Source organism: Bos taurus, chromosome 10, assembly GCF_002263795.3.
Source record: "Bos taurus isolate L1 Dominette 01449 registration number 42190680 breed Hereford chromosome 10, ARS-UCD2.0, whole genome shotgun sequence".
Classification (NCBI taxonomy): Eukaryota; Metazoa; Chordata; class Mammalia; order Artiodactyla; family Bovidae; genus Bos; species Bos taurus.
The window spans coordinates 28203276-28219218 of record NC_037337.1 but is presented as its reverse complement, the minus strand read 5'-3'; the positions used below and the strand labels follow the sequence as shown (position 1 = coordinate 28219218).

The 15943-nt window shown below is 38.0% G+C and overlaps 1 protein-coding gene across 1 annotated transcript; it reads left to right on the top strand.

The window, feature by feature from the left end:
- The first annotated feature begins 14577 nt into the window (after window positions 1-14577).
- OR4F68 (olfactory receptor family 4 subfamily F member 68) lies at window positions 14578-15707 on the top strand. The gene has a single exon (XM_002690719.4). The coding sequence runs from the start codon at window positions 14733-14735 to the stop codon at window positions 15705-15707; it is 975 nt and encodes a 324-aa protein (XP_002690765.4). The 5' UTR covers window positions 14578-14732.
- The last annotated feature ends 236 nt before the right edge of the window (window positions 15708-15943 follow it).

Genomic DNA, 15943 nt, shown 5'->3' with positions numbered 1-15943 from the left:
ATCATTTTAAAGTGTCATCTTCTGTTATTCTATGCAACAACAATGAACCATTTCTTGATCTGATTGTGATGTGGGATGAAAAGTGAATTTTATATGACAGTCAGTGATGACTAGCTCAGTGGCTAGACTGAGAAGAAGCTCCAAAGCTAAACTTGCACCAAAAAAGGGTCATGGCCACTGTTTGGTGGTCTGCTGCCTGTCTGATACATCACAGCTTTCTGAATCCCCATGAAAACATCATATCTGAGAAGTATGCTCAGCAAATCCATAAGATGCACTGATAACTTCAATGCCTACAACCAGCATTGGTCAACAGAAAGGGCCAGTTTCTTCTCCATGACAATGCCTGATCGCATTTCACACAAGCAACTGTTCAAAAGTTGAATGAATTGAGCTATGAAGTTTTGCATTATCTGTCATATTATGTTGACTTCTCACCAGCCAACTGCCACTTCTTCAAGCATCTTGACAACTTTGTGCAGGGAAAATGCTTCCACAACCAGCAGGATGATGCACAAAATGCTTTCCAAGAGTTCAAAGAATCCTGAGGCATGGATTTTTTTTTTGCTACAGGAATAAACAATACAGAAATAAACTTATTTCTCATTGGCAAAAATGTATTGATTGTAATGGTTCCTATTCTGATGAATAAAGATGTGTTTGAGCCTAGCAGTGATGATTTAAAATCCAGTGTCTGAAACTAATATCACTTTTGCACCAACTCAGTAGAATAAATGAATTCAGTAAAGTTGCAGGATACAAAATTAATATACATAAATTTGCTGCATTTATATACAATAATCCAAAGAAATCAAGAAAACAATCTTATTGACAGTTGCATCAGAAATAGTAAAATACCTAGGAATAAATTTGACCAAGGAGGTGAAAGACCTGAAAACTAGAAGGATTTTCCAGGCAACAGTACTGGAGTGGGGTGCCATCGCCTTCTCTGAAAGAAACTGAAGATGACCCAAATAAGTGATTCGTGTTCGTGGATTTGGAGAATTAATATTGTTAAAATGTACATACTACCCAAGGAAGTCTACAGATTCAGTGCAATCTTAATTGAAATATCCATGGCATTTTTAACAGAACTAGAATAAACAATTCTTAAATTTGTACGGAACCATAAAAGAACTTGAATATTCAATGTAATCTTGAGAAACATATACAAAGCTAAAGGTATCATACTGCATGGCCTCAAACTATACTACAAAGCTATAGTAATCGAAACAGCATGATAATGGTGCAAAACAGAAACATAGACCAATGAAACAGAATAGAGAGCCTGGAAACAAACCCATGCATATACAGTCAAAGCAACTAAATAATAACAGCAAATGGCAAAAGGAGACAAGAATATACAATGGGGAAAAGACAGTGCTGGGAAAGCTGGACCACTACGTGTAAAAAAAAAAAAAGTGAAAGTAGATCATTTTCTCACACTACATATTAAAAAATGAAAAATGGATTAAAGACTTAAAGGTAAGCCCCGAAACCATAAAATTAGGAGAAAACATGAGCTATGTGGTCTTCATATGGTTTCCTTTTAAACTCAGTCTTAGCAATATTTTTTTTTGATTTGTCTCTTTAGGTGATGGAATTCCAGCTGAGCTATTTTGAATCCTAAAAGATCATGTAGTTAAAGTGCTGCACTCAATATGCCAGTGAATATGGAAAACTCAGCAGTGGCTACAGGACTAGAAAAGGTCAGTTTTCATTCCAATCCCAAAGAAAGGCAATGCCAAAGAATGTTCAAACTACTACACAATTGCACTCATTTCACACTCTAGCAAAGTAATGCTCAAAATTCTCCAAGCCAGGCTTCAATAGTACATGAACCAAGAACTTCCAGATGTTCAAGTTGGATTTAGAAAACGCAGAGGAACCAGAAACCAAATTGCCAACATGCATTGGATCATAGAAAAAAACAAGAGAATTCCAGAAAAACATCTACTTCTGCTTCATTGATATGCTAAAGCCTTTGACTGTGTGAATCCAACAAACTGGAAAGTTCTTAAAGAGATGGAAATACCAGACCACCTTACCTGCCTCCTGAGAAATCTGTATGCAGGTCAAGAAGCAACAGTTAGAACCAGACATGGAATAATTGACTGGTTCCAAATTGGGAAAGGAGTATATCAAAGCTGCATATTATCACCCTGCTTACTTAACTTATATTCAGAGTACATCATGCGAAATGTTGGGTTGGATGATGCACAAGCTGGAGTCAAGATTGCTGGCAGAACTATCAATAACTTCAGATATGCAGATGACACCACCCTTATGGCAGAAAGCAAAGAGGAACTAAAGAGCCTCTTGATGAAAGTGAAAGAGAAGAGTGAAAAAGCTGGCTTAAAACTTAACATTCAAAAAACAAAGTTTATGGCATGTGGTCCCATCACTTCATGGCAAATAGATGAGGAAACAATGGAAACAATGACAGACTTTATTTTCCTGGGCTCCAAAATCACTGCAGATGTTGACTGCAGCCATAAATTAAAAGACATTTGCTCCTTGGAAGAAAAGCTATGACAAACCTAGGCAGCATATTAAAAAGCAGAGACATTACTTTGGCCACAAAGTCCCATATAGTCAAAGCTGTGGTTTTTCCAGTAGTTATGTATGAATATGAGAATTGGACCATAAAGAAGGCTGAACACCCAAGAATTCATTCTTTTGAACTGTGGTGTTGGAGAAGACTCTTGACAGCAAGGAGATCCAACCAGTCCATCCTAAAGGAAATCAGTCCTGAATATTCATTGGAAGGACTGATGCTGAAGCTAAAGCTCCAATACTTTGGCCATCTGATGTGAACAGCCAACTCATTTGAAAAGACCTTGATTCTGGGAAAGATCCAAGGCAGGAGGAGAAGGGGATGACAGAGGACATGATGGTTGAATGGCATCTCCACTCAATGGATGTGAGTTTAAGCAAGCTCAGGGAGATGGTGAAGGTCAGGGAAGCCTGACGTGTTGCAGTCCGTGGGGTTGTAAAGAGTTGGACCTGACTGAGCAACTGAACAAATAATAAACCTTTTTATAGGTCAAAGAAGGCTGTCTATTTGTAAAAGGTGTATCTATTTTCAGAACATTCTGGTAACAATTCCTTTTAAATTGCAGTAATTAACATTAATATTTTATAACTTGACAACACTCTGATGAAACATGTCTGTAGTCCAGAGCCCTGGATTTTGAATCTTGTGGGACTGAAAGGGATTTAGTGAGCCAAAATTGCTGATATAAGAGATAGCCTTATGGTCCGTGGTTTCTCATTTGCTGTTACCTCCTTTTCTCATGGAAGAGTGTCTTTTTGCTATGAAACCTCTAGAAAGTACTAGAGTAGAAAAATACTCTATTTCCTGCTGATTCTCAAGCATTCTAAGGTGTTGGGTTTTTTGGTTATATCTACTGTACTGATTCATGTTAAAGCAAAAATATTTCTGTACATCAGTTTAAGACACCATTAAATTTGATACCAAGAAGCTGCTTTCTTTTCTCTGTTCTTTTTATTTCCCAGGTGAAAATCAGGATGGACTCTGAGGCATAATTCACAGAAATATCCAATGAATGAAGGGCTGGTTATTCCCAAGACTCACACAAATGCTTGGCCACCATATGATAATTAGATTTTTTTTTTTAACTTGAGGAAAACAATATTAAGCTCTTTGTTTCAGAAAGGTTTGTAGTCTCAATCAGAGTGAAACTGTCCTTTCTTGAACCTAGAAAAATGTTTCTATTTCAAGCACTATCATGCAAAACATATGTAAAACAAATGTTTTACTGTTTAGCCGATCCAAAATTAATCCACCCTATCCTTGGGTCTCTCTGCAGTGATTGCTCAGTAATTTCCTCTCCCTTTAACTTAATCTACAGTTTTACTGTCATTTGACGTATTTGTTACATATGTATTCTGGGCAATGCATGGAAAGGAGTAGCAAGATGTATAACACTATGACTTTTGCTAAGGGTGCTGGGGAGATGATGCTGAACTGCATGGTGAATGAAGAGTGGAATTTTGACTGGAAAAGAGGGAGGAGGAAAAGCATGAAATTTTTATCTTTTCTATGCCTTATTCCTTTCTATTCCCCTATGCTCTATGTCCTTTTAATTTTTCATGGTAGATAAATTCCTAAGTGATGTTTTCCATTTCTGTGTTTTATAAACTCTCACTTTCTGTCATTTGGTTCTCAGAATCCATCAAACTCTTATTTTTTTTCTTTTAGAAATTATAGCTCATATAATTGGAAGTTTTCTATCTTCTCACACAATTTGGAAGGAATTGATCTACCATCTGAGGAAAATAGACAGCTTAACTCAGGTAAGAGAGATTCCTGGTTCTTACTGCTCTTCTTTGCAAATAGGGTTAATAACATTTTCATCACTGGAAATGAGTCATTTCTAGGGCTCTGAGAAGATTCACTTGTGTTGTTTTTGATGCAACACAGATGAAACAGACAGTGGAATGCAGTAAAATACATTTCTCATGTGAAAAGCTCATAAGATCAGGTATAGGCAGCATAGCATAATTTGGGTGTCAAGTTGTTGATGTCTCTTTCTGATGTGCAAGGAGGGTGGGTTAAAAGTGGGAGAACTGTATGGGCTTCCCCAGGGGTTAAAACTCTGTACTTCCATCACATGGGCCTTCAGCTGTCCAATTCCTAGTTGGGGAACTAAGATCACACATACTGCTCTGTCAAGGAAATAAAAAGGTGGGAGAGTTATAGCAACCTGAAATACTCCAGAAACATGGCACAGGTTGTTGTTTAGTTGCTAAGTCATGTCCAACTCTTTTGTGATCCCATGGACTGCAGCCCGCCAGGTTCATCTGTCCATGAGATTTCTCAGGCAAGAACACTGAAGTGGGTGGCCATTTTCTTTTCTAGGGGATCTTCATGACCCAGGGATAGAATCCACATCACCTGTTTGACAGATGGATTCTTTATCACTGAGCTGCCAGGGAAGTTCATGGCACAATTAGGGACATATACAACTAAAAGGGCTTCCCTTGTGGCTCAGCTGGTAAAGAATCTGCCTGCAATGCAGGAGACCTGGGTTTGACCCCTGGGTTGGGAAGATACCCTGGAGAAGGAAAAGGCTGCCCACTCCAGTATTCTGGCCTGGAGAATTCCATGGACTGTATAGCCCATGGGGTCACAAAGAGTCTGGCATGACTGAGCGACTTTCACATAACTGAAATAAAAATCTTGTGACAGTTGTTAGATTTGGGTTTTATATAAACCTAGGTGACTGCATTGATTTCCTCTAGCCCTTCATGTAGAAGTGGCTCAACATGTAAATGGCTTAATTGAAAAGGGTCTGGAAAGGATGCTTTGGAGGCCAGGAACTTGGAAGAGAATAGATCTTAGTGAGGATGTCATAGTGGTGGTCTTGGACTGCCAGGGACTGTCTGAGAGAAGTAGAAAATGAGCAGGAGCAGAAGGCAGTATGACAAGAGATGGTAGAGGAGCTGGAGATGAGGTGGCAGACACCAAAGACCCTCTGCCTGTCAAGTCTTTGCAGGCAGCCCATTTACCTGTCAAGTACCTTGGAAGTAAAAGCTACTTCCTCACACCCTCGAAGTTACTTTGTCTTTAGGTTGTCAGTGACTTATAGAATAGTGTAGTGAAAAGCGCTGGACTCTGGAGTCAACTCGCTTTGTAAATTAATACTTTTTCTTTAAAGAGAAAAACACATTCAAAATAGAAAATTTATCATCCATGGCCTTTTCATAGAAAGCAACTGTTAAAATTTTGGCATTTTCTTCCAGTACTTTTTAATCCATTGCATCTTTAAAACAATTGAAAGAATCGGATTTGTATTGGACACCTAGCTATGAAAAATTAGGCAATTAATTCAATCTCTTTGAGTCCTTATTTTGTATCTGCAAAATATGGATCATATTCCTTTTTCCTATGCTCTACCTTGCTACTGTGAAACAAAAGAGGTGAAAGACTTTTTAGAGGCTGTAAACTTTTAGAAAAAGGAAATTAATGTTATAAACTTTGATTTTGTATTCTGTAGGAAATTATTAATAAAACAGGGTTAAAAAGTAACAGCATTTTGGTAGGAAACAATTTGAAGAAATTGTCTTATTTGAAATTATATGAGAGAGTAGGTGCATTCTTGATTCAGGCGAGTTTATAACTCATATGGCTAACTGTGAGGAATAATGATATTCCTACATACTGTATTTTATTTTCAGAGGGCATAGCACAGCTATAATGTATAAATTAAATAATATATTATATATATATAATATTAATGCTTTCTAAAGCCAATATGAGATCAGAATAAATAGAAGTATGTCATGCAAATTTCAGGAAATAATTGTATTATATATATGATTAGATAGACTCTTTTCAATATCCTACAACCAAGATTCATTAACACATTAAGGAAGTAGAGATATGTGTAGACAGTAAAGAAGACAAGAAATATACTAATATGTTTAAAAGAGTTGAAAAAGGAGATGTCATTAGTAATAAAAAGTATTTATCCTGCATGTAAGATTAAGGAGAGGTATAATACTGAAAAATTGTCATTTAGTCACTGACCAAAGATTTAGTTGATGACTTCTTTGGCATTTTTCACATGCATAGTGAAGTGAAAGTCGCTCAGTTGTGTCCGACTCTTTGTGACCCCATGGACTATACAGTCCATGGAATTCTCCAGGCTAGAATACTGGAGTGGATAGCCAGTCCCTTCTCCAGGGGATCTTCCCAACCCAGGGATCTAACCCAGGTCTCCCACATTGCAGGTGGATTCTTGACCAGCTGGGCCACAAGGGAAGCCCACAAGGGAGTACTGGAGTGGGTAGCCTATCCCTTAATTGACCCGGGGTCTCCTGCATTGCAGGTGGATTCTTTATTAACTGAGCTATCAAGGATGCCTTCATATGTATAAAATATCATTATATGGTGAATCATAATAATTTCTATCTCTCCTGAGTAGTAAGCAGAAGTAAACAGTTGTAAATAATCATCCGAAGTAAATTATGTCTGAGGGTTTGGAGAGGAGTGAGACAGCCATTCATGAAGTCCTCAAAAGGATGCCCAAAGCAGGTTTTAGAATTTACACAGCTGCACATATTTAAAGTTGTGCCTTGTGTATGTAGCCTTGATCCTCCCTTTGGCCTCTAGGTTACAATGATTTAGGTCCTCCCCTATGTTAATGATTCTAGTTATAATCTTTTCAGTTATGCCCACATAAGAATGCTTAGAGAAGTGGGGTAATTAAATAAGATGGTATTGCTAAGCTATCTGAAAGTGAGTCAGAATAAATCTATACTAGCATCAGAGACTAATATCTAAGCCTTTGGACCACTTACTTTTCATTTATGAATATTTTGCATGTTCCATGAACAGAAATATCTGTGGATCATGGAGAAGGAAACGGCAACCCATTCCAGTATTTTTGCCTGGAGAATCCTGTGGATGGAGGAGCCTGGAGGGCTGCCGTCCATACGGTCACACAGAGTCAGACATGACTGAAGTGACTTAGCATGCATGCATTGGAGAAGCAAATGGCAACCCACTTGTGTTCTTGCCTGGAGAATCCCAGGGACAGAGGAGCCTGGTGGGCTGCCATCTATGGGGTCACACAGTGTTGGACACAACTAAAGTGACTTAGCAGCAGCAGCAGCATGAATTGGGAATAACGTTTGATGAAAAGAGATAGTTAAAGTGTTAATCACTCAGTCACATCTGACCCTTTGTGACTCTATGGACTAAAGCCTGCCAGACTCCTCTGTCCATGGGATTTCCCAGGCAAGAATACTGGAGTGGATTGCCATGCCCTTATCCGGGGGCTCTTCCTGACTCAGGGATCAAACCTGCATCTCCTGTATTGGAGGCAGATTCTCTATCATCTGAGCCACCAGGGAAGCCCATTTCTCTTCAAATATAGACCAGACAGAAATATAGCCTAATTCTTCCCCCATGGAGTAAGAATTCAAGCCTTCTGTAATGTCCATAATGCCCCTCCTTCACTACTATCAGTTGTCTGTCCTTTAAATAGTCTTCCTTTGTCTAATCTTTTTAATTTTTTTTTAAATTGAGTACAATTGAAATATAACAGTGTATTAGTTTCAGGTGCACAGCATAACGGGAACATAAGCCTGTAAGGGTTTAAGTCCTTTCCTATGTTAATGACTAGTTAGAATTCTTATTTGAGGAGTTATAATCTTCAGGTCCAGTCTGTAGAATAGGCGTTACCAACAGAGAGAGATGACAAAGTCTTTGCACATCCCATTAGCTACAATATTATTCAGAAAGTAGGAAATGGTGAACAGTATAAGTGATGCATAGATATCAGGAGGATAAAGATTTAGCTATTTTGAGGTATTTGGTAATCTTCATATGATCAGTTTAAAGAAGGTAGAGACAGCTGTTAAACTCCAAAGAGTTGAGGAGGAGGTCACTGATGGGCAATAGAGCAGAGAGTATTAAAGGGGTATAAATATTTCTTTAAAAAATATTTATTAGAAGATAATTACTTTACAATATTGTGCTGGTTTCTGCCATATATCAACATGCATCAGCCAAAGGTGTGTGTATGTCCCCTTCCTCTTGAACCTCCCTCCGCCTCCCACCCTATTCCACTCCTCTAGGTTGTCGCAGAGTACTGGATTTGAGCTCTCTGCATCATACAGCAAATTTTCGCTGGCTAGCTGTTTTACATATGGTGACGTATATGTTTCAATGCTACTCTCTCAGTTCGTCCCACGCTCTCTTCCCCTTGCTGTGTCCACAATTCTGTTCTCTGTCTGGTTCTCCATTGCCACTCTGTAGGCAGGTTCGTCATTAACATCTTTCTAGATTCCATACGTATGCATTAGTATACAATATTTGTCTTTCTCTGTATAATAAGCTCTAGGTTCATCTATCTCATTAGAACCGAGTCAAATGTGTTCCTTTTTATAGCTGAGTAATAAGGAATTTGTACTTTTAAAGGCAGTAAGACCCACTGGACATTTTTTGGTGGTAGTTATATAACCAAAGTGTTACCTAGGTATCTGGGCTTCCCAGGTGGCTCAGATGATAAAGAATCTGCCTGCAATGTGGGAGACCTGGGTTCAACCCCTGGGTTGGGAAGATCCCCTGGAGGAGGGTATAGCAATCCACTCCAGTCTTCTTGCCTGGAGAATTCCCATGGACAGAGGAACAGGGTCACAAAGAGTCAGACACGACTGAACAATTAAGCACAGCACCTAGGTGGAACAATCTGATGGCCAGAATATAGGTTAGATGGGGAGAGATAAGTTGTTTGGTATTGCAGGATTTCAGTAATGATGAGGAAAGGCAATCAAGATTTGAGAAGAGTAGGATGGATAAGATGCCTGAAGTACTATAATAGATCTGGAAGAAAAGCTGCACTGGGGAATAGAGAGATTATTAGTTGTGTAGTAATCATGTGAAATTTCACCAGTATATAAGCATCTAGGGGATAGTGTTTAGTGAGCTATGGGAAATACAGCTATGAAGTTTAGGATAGAATTAGGGGGTGAATAGATTCAATTTGCATTTACATGCTGGGGAAATACTAGACCTTTGCATATATATTGTTTTTCATACAGTGGTCAGGCTTTTGGGGAAGGTATTAATATAATTAGAATACATGAAAGACCATTAGGTGAAGAGAAAAACAAGATCTTAAATAATGTTATTATTTATACAGTGAATAAGTGTTGAAAAACCAGGGAAAGACAAAAGGAGGGGTTTGAGAAATAGGACTACCAGGAGAGTTTAGTGCCACTAAAGATATTTATAATAACATCATTATGATGAACAGTTACTGAGTTCTTGGTATGAGTCAAATATGGGTCTAAGTTAGTTTCCTTTAGATATTTTTGAGGCCAGACTATTTTCACTCCAATTTAACAGTGAATAAACTTAAACACCATAAGATTAAATCATTTTTCCAAGGTCAGGGTAAATGGTAGGGCAGGTAGTTGAGTTTAAACATAGCAATCTGGTTTGTAATTTTTCACTTTTAACCAACCTTTTACATCTTTCTCTCCAGAACATTAAATATTTGAAGGAAAATGAATAAACTAATTTAAATAAACTACATAATACTCTAACTTGTACATTTGGAAAGATGAACAGGTTTGGATTTTATTTTGAATTCTATTAAAAAATTTTATTATTATTATTATTCTTTTACTTTACAATATTGTATTGGTTTTGCCATACATCAGCATGCATCCACCATGGGTGTACACGTGTTCCCCATCCTGAACCCCCTTCCCACCTCCCTCCCCATACCATCCCTCTGGGTCATCCCAGTGCACCAGCCCCAAGCTTCCTGTATCCTGCATTGAACCTGGACTGGTGATTCATTTCTTATATGATATTATACACGTTTTAATGCCATTCTCCCAAATCATCCCCCCCTCCCTCTCCCATAGAGTCCAAAAGACTGTTCTATACATCTGTGTCTCTTTTGCTGTCTGCTACTTTCTAGAGAAAATTTCATTTATTTTTAAGGTCAACCTTCATTTTGGCAGAAAATGTTTGATCTGAGATTAATTCTGACTTTGGAGCCCTAAAAAATCAAATTCTCAGGTTGAAAAACGTGATAAGTGAGTTAGTTGCTCAGTCGTGTCCAACTCTGTGACCCTGTGGACTGTAGCCCACCATACTCTTCTGTCCATGGAATTCTCCAAGAAAGCATACTGGAGTGGGTTGCCATTTCTTTTTCAAGGGGATCTTCCCAACCCAGGGATTGAGCCCAGGTCTCCTGCATTGCAGGCAGATTTTTTTACCATTTGAGACACATGTAATCTTTTCTTTAATCATCTCATTACAAAACAACAAATAAAAATATTGTTATTGAGAGTTACAGTTACTTCAAACATCAGCACCATGTTATTTATTTCACAGATTTTTAAGCACTTTTCTATTGTCAAGTAGTTATTCCAATAACATTTACAAGGAGTTTAATACTGTGTATTAAATGGTATTTACATCCTTGGAGAGATCAGAGGCTGAAAAATATCAGATTGACTGGATACATTGAATGACTCTTGCAAATGAATGGGAGATGATTTCTGAAAGTTCAGTTCAAATATTATAATCTACATGTATAAAGCATATATTAAGTATATGTGATATTAGGGTATGTTGAATACAGGGCTGCTGCAAGAATCAGATGCTAATTTCAATAAAAAATTAATGACAGCATGTAGAATGATTCATGAGTAACATAGTAAGAACTTTGGGAGTAGACCAATTCAGATAAATTTAAGCAGAGGATGATTATTCTTGAAATTCAAATTTGAGGCTGGAAGGTTAATGGAATGCATATTTTAATGTACCTAAGATAAAGATAGTGAGATGGAAATCATGATAGTAAGCAAAACAGGGGGGATAGATTCAGGAGGCATATTATGTAAAACAAATAGAAGTTTTAGAGGATAAAAAGGAACTGATTTAATTTAAATGGGAAGAGGAATGAGAAGAGGGGTGTGAAAAATATTTTAAAGAACTCAGCTTAACTGGTGGTGGGGAAAAGTAGAAGGAAATAAAATATATTAATAGGAAAATAATTGGCATCTTATTTTAAAATATGAATGCAGAAATGTAACTCTGGAAGAGACAATAAACATGCAAAGAATAGACAAATATATAGGACTTTCGTGTTAATAAGGCAGTGATAAAATGAATACTATCTTTACCAAACCAACACAAATTAAATGTGGAAAAGTTCTCTTTTTGCTGATGACATTATTGTAAGCCAAGAAAATCCAGGACATTACTATAAAAAATTACTACACAGAATGTGGTAAGGTATCTGCATGTTAGGACAGAATGAACTTTTCTTCATTCTTGCAAGACGAATCTAGACATGGAAATGAGAAAAGAGATTCTGTTCATAATGCTAAGAAAAAAAGCTAAAAAATACATAGGAACAATTTTTACAAAGAAGGTATAGAATATGTGTAATAAAAGACACAATCTTATTAAATGACATGAGACAAAATTTGAACAGATGAATCAGATCAGATCAGATCAGTCGCTCAGTCGTGTCTGACTCTTTGCGACCCCATGAATCGCAGCACGCCAGGCCTCCCTGTCCATCACCAACTCCCAGAGTTCACCCAGACTCACGTCCATCGAGTCAGTGATGCCATCCAGCCATCTCATCCTCTGTCGTCCCCTTCTCCTCCTGCCCCCAATCCCTCCCAGCATCAGAGTCTTTTCCAATGAGTCAACTCTTCGCATGAGGTGGCCAAAGTACTGGAGTTTCAGCTTTAGCATCATTCCTTCCAAAGAAATCCCAGGGCTGATCTCCTTCAGAATGGACTGGTTGGATCTCCTTGCAGTACAAGGGACTCTCAAGAGTCTTCTCCAACACCACAGTTCAAAAGCATCAATTCTTCAGTGCTCAGTCTTCTTCACAGTCCAACTCTTGCATCCATACATGACCACAGGAAAAACCATAGCCTTGACTAGACAGACCTTTTTTGGCAAAGTAATGTCTCTGCTTTTGAATATGCTATCTAGGTTGGTCATAACTTTCCTTCCAAGGAGTAAGCGTCTTTTAATTTCATGGCTGCAGTCACCATCTGTAGTGATTTTGGAGCCCAGAAAAATAAAGTCTGACACTGTTTCCACTGTTCCAAATTTGCTGGCATATTGAGTGCAGCACTTTCACAGCATCAGAACAGATGAATAGATGCACTATATTCTTATTTATTTATTTGGCTGTGTTAGGTCTTAGTTGCAGCATGAGAACTCTTAGTAGCAGCACATGTGATCTATTTCTCTGACCATGAATCCAACCTTGTACCCTTGCATGAGAACTCGAAGTTTCAGCACCTGAACCACCAGGGAAGTCCCAAACATGATATTCTTAAATGGGAAGATATCATCATAACAATGCTACTTCATTCCAAATTAATATATAAATTTCATGCAATTATGAAATTTTCTAGGGGATGGATAAAATGATCTTAAAGTTTATATGGAATAATACATACACAAGAATAGCCAAGAAAGCATGAAAAATAATAGCAGGAAAGGAGGGACTTGCTTTATCATGAGACAAAGCATAAAGCCACTATTATGAAATACTCTGATACTTCTACAGATGTAGATAAATATATCAGTGGAAATAGAAGAAAGAATTTGGAAGCAGATCCCAAATATCTGAAAATTTAGCAAAATGAAAATGGTAATTAAATTCAGTGGTAAAAGAATGGGCTATTTAACACATGATGCCATTACTTGCGGAGATGGCAATGGCACCCTGCTCCAATACTCTTGCCTGGAAAATCCCATGGATGGAGGAGCCTGGTAGGCTGCAGTCCATGGGGTTGCTAAGAGTCAGACACGGCTGAGCAACTTTACTTTCACTTTTCACTTTCATGCATTGGAGAAGGAAATGGCAACCCACTCCAGTGTTCTTGCCTGGAGAATCCCAAGGACAGGGGAGCCTGGTGGGCTGCCATCTATGGGGCCGCACAGAGTCAGACACGACTGAAGCAACTTAGCAGCAGCAGCAGCAGCAGCAGCCATTACATGGTGCCATTACAATTCTATTATACCTGGAAGAAATTAAAAGTGGACTGATATTTTAAAACATATACAAATATAATAGAGCACAGTTCTAAACAGAAAACAAAATACAATAAAATATTGAAAGAAAATCTAAGGGTATGTATGATCCAGGAACAAACGAGATGGTAACTGAGACTAAATTCAGTAGCTGTAAGGCAAGTAAGAGCTGTATTTAATCATATAATATTTAAATCATACAACTTGGGTATAGCCGAAGAAATCATAAAACAAAACAACAGATAATTAATTTAAAAATATAATAAATGACAAAAACTTAACATTTACAATATAAAAAGAGCTCTTACAAATGACAAGAAAAAGCACAATAAGAAATAGGAAAATACACGGAAAGGTAATTCACAGAAGAGCAAATCCAAACTGCAAGAGAATATGTTCAAATTTTTTGATTGTCAGACAATGAAAATTAGAGTAACAATGAACTATAACTTTTCACTCACTACACTGGCAACAATTTAAAAAGTGTCAACATTTATTCTTGTGGAAATATATGTCTATTATAGCCTTTTGGGAACGCAATCAAGCAAAACTACCCAAATTAAGAATATATGTATTTTGACCCAGTAATCTCATTTTAAGCGTTGATGCCATGAAAGAAAAAATTAATACAAAAGGATGTGTGTGTAAAGATATTTGTAGCATTGTTTGTAGGGCTCCCCAAACTAGAAACTAGGTAAACGCTTATTAACAGGGAAATTAATAAATAAATTATGGTCTATCCACACTGTGAATCAGGCAGCTATTACAAAGAATAAATTAGAGCACCTCTCCAGACAGCTTTCTGTACCTTTTTGTACATGTTTTCATTCTGTGGCGTATTTCAGGAGAGAAATTTGGAAGTACAAATCTCTCTATTTCCTGAGTTACCTCTCTCTAAATCCAAAGGTGCTTTTGTCTATATTTTCCTTTCTTGTTTAGACACTGAAGCCCAAACTAAATTTGAGGTACATGATTAAATGATATCAAAGATTTATGCAGGGGACATTTCTGATTCTGGCTCTTTGTTCTACTTGTACTGTGTAAACTCTAAGTAACTCTGAAATGGCAAGATGATCTTTCTGACATTTTTGCAAGGACTTTCTTTCCAACTTACTGATTATGTCTGTCTCCCTCTTATGTTCTTTAGTTAACCTCAGGGTCAGCCTTGTGCATGAAGTTGATGGATGGAGGAAATCGCTCAGTGGTGTCTGAATTTTTGCTGCAGGGACTCACCAGTTCTTGGGAGGTCCAGATTCTTCTTTTTCTATTGTTCATATTATTTTATATAGCGAGTATGTTGGGAAACCTTCTCATTGTGCTCACAATTCTCTCAGACCACCATTTACATTCCCCCATGTACTTTTTGTTGGCAAATCTCTCCTTCATTGACACAGGTGTTTCCAGCATTGCAACCCCAAAGATGATTTCTGACCTTTTCAGAAGACACAAAGTCATCTCCTTGAGAGGCTGCATCACTCAGATGTTCTTTATTCACACTGTTGGGGGTGCAGAGATGGTGCTGCTCACAGTCATGGCCTATGACCGGTACGTTGCCATCTGTAAGCCGCTCCACTACCCGACCATCATGAGCCTAAGAATGTGCACTTCTCTTCTGGCTGTTGCTTGGACCATTGGACTCATCCACTCTGTGACCCAGCTGGCTTTTGTTGTCAACTTACCCTTTTGTGGCCCCAATGAAATGGATAGCTTTTACTGTGATTTTCCTCGGTTCATCAAGCTTGCATGTACAGACACGTATAGATTGGAGTTTCTGGTCACTGCCAACAGTGGTTTCATCTCCATGGGCACCTTCTTTATCCTGATTGTGTCTTACATCTTTGTCCTGGTCACGGTTCGCAAACACTCTTCAGGTGGTTCATCCAAGGCCCTTTCTACCCTCTCAGCTCACATCACTGTGGTAGTTTTTTTCTTTGGCCCTTGCATTATTGTCTATGTGTGGCCATTCCCTACCTTACCCATAGATAAATTTTTAGCCATCTTTGATGCTCTTATTACTCCTTTTATGAATCCTATTATCTACACACTTAGAAATAAGGAGATGAAGATGGCAATGAGGAGACTGTTTGGTAAGGTTTTAAGTTTTAAGAAGAGTTTTTTCATGCACAATTCAAGAAATTCAGATTGAGCTTGACTATTCTTGGAAATTGTCCTCTTTTAATTACACTTTTCATATATATTTTCAATGTATTTAATGATGTTTGGGCTTACCTGGTGGCTCAGTGGTAAAGAATCTGGCTGTAAGCAGGAGATACGGGTTTGATCCCTGGGTTGGGAAGACGTTTCATAAATATTTCAGTGTATTTAAGATTTTCAGTATCCACTGTGAAATCTCTCCTCAGGGATTGTGTTCTGAGCTGGTCA